A 6460-nucleotide genomic window follows, 5' to 3' on the forward strand; every position below is an offset into this window, starting at 1 on the left:
AGCGTTTTACAAATTTGCATACATTTGTTTTTGAAAAGCATGAGTATTTTCTGAAAAAAACGAACAATTTTGTCTAAAAAAAAAGAAAAGAAAAAGGAAACGGCCCTTGAAAGGAGAGAGGGATAGGCTGGACCAAGAGAACGGCCCGGCCAAGCCAGCTGCACTGGACCTCCACACGGAGATGGCAGCGTGATCGTGATCTATCTCCCCCGCAAAAAAAAAAAACAAAACAAAAAGTGATCGTGATCGATCTAACACATGTTGCATCCTCATTTGCTCAAGTGTATCCGCTCCAGAGTTCCAGAGCAGACAAAGAAAAATCGACTCGATCATGCAGCTGGCTTCTCATGGCTCAATCTCTCTTCCCCGTCGAACGGCCCAAGCACAGGATGCCAATCGTCACCGGACGCTGGAATTAAATTTCGCTGACGCCGTTGAGCAAGGTATTAGCACGAGGAGTGCACGCAGGGCCATTCCATTACTTTTTTTTAACACAGCATAGACGCAAGCGCTCATATATACGCACATACACTCATCCATATGAACGCACACACGCACATCCTAGAGCACCTCCGGAAGGATGAGCCGGCATATCATCTTGAGATTTACGAAGTCATTGTAGATGCCTAGTCGTCGACGGGAACGTCGAGGAAATATTGCGAACACCAGGACTTGAACCCTGGTGGGCTGGGGATACCACTGTCCCTCTAACCATCCAACCATAGGTTGGTTCGCGGACCATTCCATTACTGATGAACGACGGAGGGATCTTAGAGCATCTACAGTCGGGCGTCCCATACCTGCCTCATACGCCCGGGAGAACGGCCCGGTCACTGACTGGTCACGGGTTTTCAACCCAGACGACCCCCTCAAAACGGGCCTCAAATGCCCGGGCTGACTGACACCTCTCATATCCAGCCCAAATATGGGGCAGATATGGGGATGCCCGGGCACGCCACCATGTAGGACTAACGAAGGGTTCCCACGCGGACTCGCTCGAAAACCTGGCGGTCCGACAGACGACTCCTCCATCGCCACGGTGTGAACACCGCGTGGCGCTGCTCCGGCTCACCGCCCGAGACCAAATCCGTCTATTTAACCCGGTCAGCGTCCCGCAACCCTAGCCCATCCACCTCCCCCTCTCCGCGCCGCCAGTCCGAGCCCATCCACCTCCTCCCTCTCCCGCCCCGGCGCTTCGCCATGGTCCAGAGCAAGATCACCTACTACGCAATGCTCACGTCGGAGCGCCGGTACGAGATCCAACAGAACATCCGGGCGAGACAAGCCCCACGCGTTGCCCGCATCACTGTCGGGCTGCCTCCAGACTCGCGGAGCCGGAGGAGGAGCAACGGTGGGAAGAGGAGGAAGAGGAGGTGGAGCAGCTAGAGCAATAGCTGTCGGGCCTCAACATGGAGCAGGCGGAGGCGGAGTTCGACGTCGCCCAATCGGAGGAGAGGACGGAGGAGCAGGCCATCCTGGAGTCCATCCAGGATGAGGCTATGTGGAGGCTAACCGGGTGTTCCTTCATTAGGAGCAGGCGGCGTCTGATGCACTCTTCGCCGAACTCGATGTAGAGATAGAGGTGGAGGAGGCCGGATCGGAGGCACGGGAGGAGCCGGAGATGCAGCTGCTGCCCATGCTGCCGGAGCCGGGCACGGAGATCGTTGATATCTCCGACGATGAGTAGCTAGGTGACCGATGTAGTACGTAGGTTATGTCATTTGCATGTCCTTGTATGGATTTAAGAATCTAGTATGAGATGTCCGAATGCAACTACTGAAATTTAAGGCATGCTCGATCACTGCCCGTGGACGCGTTTGAGGGGCCGGAATTGACAAATCCGACTTTAAATGCTCTTATTCTCTTTTTCTACAGAAACTTTATACGCGATACTGGAATTCCAAGACAAGCAAGGCGATTCGAATATGGTTCTTGCCTTCTTCCACAACATCAGTGGAGGAATTTTGTTCGCTTTTCTAAAGAGGAAGTTCATGTTCACCGGCTAGCCATGGACGAAAATGGATTGTGGATATATTGGATAATTCATTTTAGAGAAAACTTATGAAAGTGAGAAAAATAACGCAGCAGGCATTTTTACGGAACTAGGTGTATATACTCATAGCATATTAAATATGGGAGACAGAAACAACCACTGGCTGGATATTTGTATTAGTAGGATTGTTTGTGTTCATGATGTTTCTTAAATAATAATAATAAGATCGTTATAATCGCATGGAAATATATCTTGTATTATTCATGTCTTAATAACCTAGGAGTCTATTTTTGTTCTTAGTTCTTACAACCAATGTCGACTTGCTCTTCATGGAAGCAAGCATCACCCTATGCGAAAAGCTCACTTCCTCTTCATGGAAGCAAGCATCCCCCCTCCCCCGGGTATAAATTGATACACATTCATGCAGCAAGCAGTACAACATCTCGCACCATCCATTTGGTTTGCTTGTCTATCCATCTCGACGACCTGATTGGAAATAAGGAGGCCAATAAGAGATATTGCTTCGGAAGTTGGTGGGGGCACTGCGATCCAAAAACAAAGGTAACAATGCATGCAACTCCTTCCTTTATTTTCCTACATATTCTCTTGTACACCTCCTCCTCGCAACTTAAGACTTTCCGCGAGTAGTATATGGACTAAGAGCATGGTTAATACTATAGCCAGCTGCTGGCTATAAGCCAGTGTCATGTCATCTATAGCTCATCTTATAGTCAACATGTACAATAGTAGATCAAAAGAGTGTACTACTTTTTTATTATGTGGCCCACCTTTCATTCTCACAAAATGCCTAGGAGCACGTGTTAGAGCTGGCTCTTCACAAAAAGTCCGCTTACCTTCTCTCTCATCTTCTCTTTCCTCCAACTAAGCATAAATATAATAGTTTATTCCTTATAGCCCGCTGACTCGGCTCTATTGTACTTGCTCTAACGAGACTAGTTTTAGGGATAAATTTTTTTTAGTGGTAAATTTTTAGCGAGACTAGTAATGCGACGCAATGCACACGAGACTAGTTTTAGGGGTAAATTTTTTTTAGTGGTAAATTTTTAGCGAGACTAGTAATGCGACGCAATGCACACGAGACTAGTTCTAAAAGTAATTTGTGTTTGTCCTCGTCCATGCCCGTAGATTAAGTGCAGGCCCATGAAATGCATCCCTTATTTTCCATGGCTTCCTTCCTCAACTATACGCTCAGACAGTTTCAATAGATCGAGTTGCTCTCTTTCTCCCATACACACATAAATAGATCCTCTAAGTTTTGCATGGATAAAACTTGGATGATCTATTTTTTTAGGAAGGAGAAAGTACTATATTTCAAACAGAATCTAGAAAAAAAAACTATATTTCAAATATGGTTTAATCTCAGTCACCTTTTAAATCCTTTTGATCAACGTCCAACACCATCATACCTATCTTACTCCGTACATGACCTAGAAATAGACTAAATTGTGGTTACGTGTTGATAAAATTATGCTCTGTCAAAGCTGCAATTTTATTTCAAATGATATGTAGTATTAGGTTCAAAAATCTCAAACAACTGAGGATTACAAAATTTGTTATTATAAATTATTATGTGGATATAAAAGAGAAGAAATCATCGAAATGCATGTTAGTAGGCAGTGCAAACAATGCAAATATTTGATGATCTAGTGAGTGACTGTTCTTTTATTTTGGGTTTGGCCATGGGCAGCTTGCAGGCTGTTGAAGGGCTCTGGAACGAATGGGAGATCCATTGCCTCATACTTTCAAGCTTTGGTCTACAAGTATTCCTCTTCTTCACAGCAGGCATGCGGAGGCACAGCGTGTCCAGCATCCTCAACTCCCTTATATGGTTGGCCTACTTATCGGCCGACGTTGTGGCCATTTTTGTTCTCGGGCATCTCGCGGTCCATGCAAGCGGCTCACACCATCTTCTTATCTTTTGGGCACCGTTCCTGCTCCTCCATCTGGGAGGGCAGGACACAATCACTGCCTTTTCCATGCAGGACAACGAGCTCTGGCAGCGCCACCTGCTAGGATTGGTCACCCAAGTATCGGTGGCCATCTATGTCATCTCCATATCGTCTTGGCAAGGCAGCCGACTCCTAGCTGCCACGGTCCTCATGTTCTTGTCTGGGTTCTTCAAGTACATTGGGCGTACTTTCTGCCTTTACACATCTAGACCACAGTTCCTCAGGGATACTACCGTGCTTAGTTTGGATAGATATGTACACGGTGTATACCAGGAGGTACCTTTGGAGGATATACTAAGGCAAAGAGTACAAGATATGGTGGCTTACGCCGATGATGGGAAGCTACCGTCCAATGTCAGTTTCTCACATATACTGTTGGATATTCCACTCAACGATAGGGCTACTATTGAAGGTGCGACTATCATACCATACTTTCTCAATGTGCAAAACCATCTTGCATACCGCAACGGGGCCTACATCTATGTCAGCGCATTGCTTGTTCGTTGTTATGAACGCATCTACACCAAGGCTATGCTTCATTTTGCTTGGCTTTACAATTTCAAAGCAATAATGTCCGAAGATTCTGAGGACAAAACAATACGCATAGTATTTCTTCACATTTTATCATTTCTCTTGCTCTTCCCACTTATTTCGGCCTTGATAACATTGGAGCTCTTCCTGGTCGCTGAAAAGGACCAACTCTACAATCGTACTGATATCACAATCTCCTACATATTACTCATAGGGGCCATAATCCTGGAGGTGGCATCTCTCTTCATGGCCATTCTTTCCTACTTTGCATCGAGTAAAGCACCACCATCTTGTCCACTTGCGCCTGTAGCCTTGCATGTAGCCAACTATATTCACCCCGCGGGCCGACATAGAAAACACTGGTCCAAAATGCTTGCACAGTATAACATATTCGAATGTAACACCAGAGAAGACTCCACAGTCAGCATGGCAGTTGCACAGTGGATTGGCAGGACATTTTCAAGGATCGCCATCAGTCCAGATGTCGAGGAGTTTGTCCTTGACAAAATATTAGACATGGGAACATGGGAACTGGATAGCTTCCGTGGACAGCAAGCGCTTGAGAGGTGGACCGTTATGCGCACGATCATTGACAGTGTTGACCTGCCAACAAGTGTGCTGATTTGGCACATTGCAACAGAGATATGCGACTTGGGAGAAGAAAGCAACACTAATTCTTATCAAACTAAGATGATAAGGGTGAGTAGAGAGCTATCAAACTATAACATGTACCTTGTCTTCAGATGTGGTGTGATGCTTACATGCAGCTCCAAGCTTGTACATATCAACACTCATAGGGAAATCAAGAAAAGTCTTGGAGGGAATGTTAATCTAGCTAGAAGAGAAGCTATTAGGATGGTGCTTCAGGCTAACAGAGAAGGGCAGCAACCATACGATACGGACAATATTGGCGGCGGCAACAGAAGCAAACCAATAACTCCAGTCCAGCTTCTGAAAAATAATATAGATGCTCTTGATTATTCTCCGGTGTTGCCTCGTGCACGTACAGTGGCTGATGAGTTGAATGCCATGCCTGGAGACGACCGTTGGGACCTCATTGCGGAGGTATGGCTGGAGATGCTTTTCTACATCGCGCCTCGCTGCGGGTCGGCTTTCCATGCCGAGCATCTCAGTACGGGCGGGGAATTTGTGTCGCATGTCCTCATGATCATGCGTTCATTAGGCCCTTTTCTACCACCGCCAGATTATTAGCTGATGGATAATCCTGCTGCACCGTAGTATTAAGTTTTTCAGTTTCTTCGGTTGGCTGAATTAAGAGGTCATGTAGCGTGCACCTGTACACGTCTTGACCAATACGCCTGGTTAGTTTGTTAGCTGAATTTGCTCGCATGACCGGTTCATGGGATGACGTGAACGTCAGCGAAAATGTGGGATGGCACGACCTGTAAGCTCACCGGGCGTGATACGTCTTTGCTTGTAATTCGCACTTCAGTTTTGTCTGCTTAATAAATAACACAAAGACAGAAAAGCTGTAAGAGTGCACATCGCAAAACTTGTTTGTTCATCGTCTTCCATAGCTAGTACACTCTCTCGTTAGTTCTCTCGAGCTTGCTAGCTGAGTTGAGGCAACAATAAGTGGCATCAGAGCCTTGGTGGTGTTCAAAGACAACGAGGTAGTTGGAGGAGCAGAAGGTGTCGGCAGACACGGTAGCGCTGGAGAAAACCCTGGCGCGCCTCTCCACAGAAGGAAGGTCGGGGGTGCGCATCGTCAAGCGCGTCGTGCATAGCGGCAGCGGTAGCATGCCCCCGATGATTCTAACAAGAACGAACTACACCAACTGGGCCCTCGTGACTAAGCTGCAGCTGCAGGCCAATGAGTTTTGGTGCATTATGGACAGCGGTGAAGGGAGGGATCGCGAAGACCAGCATGTTAGAATATAAACTTGTTTAGTTAGAGATAAGGAGAGATGGAGATAGAATTAGTTTTAATATACTAGGACTTGTC

At 46.6% G+C, this 6460-nt stretch overlaps 1 protein-coding gene across 1 annotated transcript; it reads left to right on the forward strand.

Moving 5' to 3' along the window:
* Positions 1-2377: 2377 nt before the first annotated feature.
* On the forward strand, positions 2378-5895 carry LOC123495168 (uncharacterized). Its single transcript, XM_045232037.1, has 2 exons — positions 2378-2554; positions 3702-5895. Exon 2 carries the CDS (start codon positions 3799-3801, stop codon positions 5704-5706), a length of 1908 nt encoding a protein of 635 aa, XP_045087972.1. The 5' UTR covers positions 2378-2554; positions 3702-3798; the 3' UTR covers positions 5707-5895.
* Positions 5896-6460: the final 565 nt, after the last annotated feature.

The sequence above is a fragment of the Aegilops tauschii genome, chromosome 7, assembly GCF_002575655.3.
Source record: "Aegilops tauschii subsp. strangulata cultivar AL8/78 chromosome 7, Aet v6.0, whole genome shotgun sequence".
In the NCBI taxonomy this organism is placed as follows: domain Eukaryota; kingdom Viridiplantae; phylum Streptophyta; class Magnoliopsida; order Poales; family Poaceae; genus Aegilops; species Aegilops tauschii.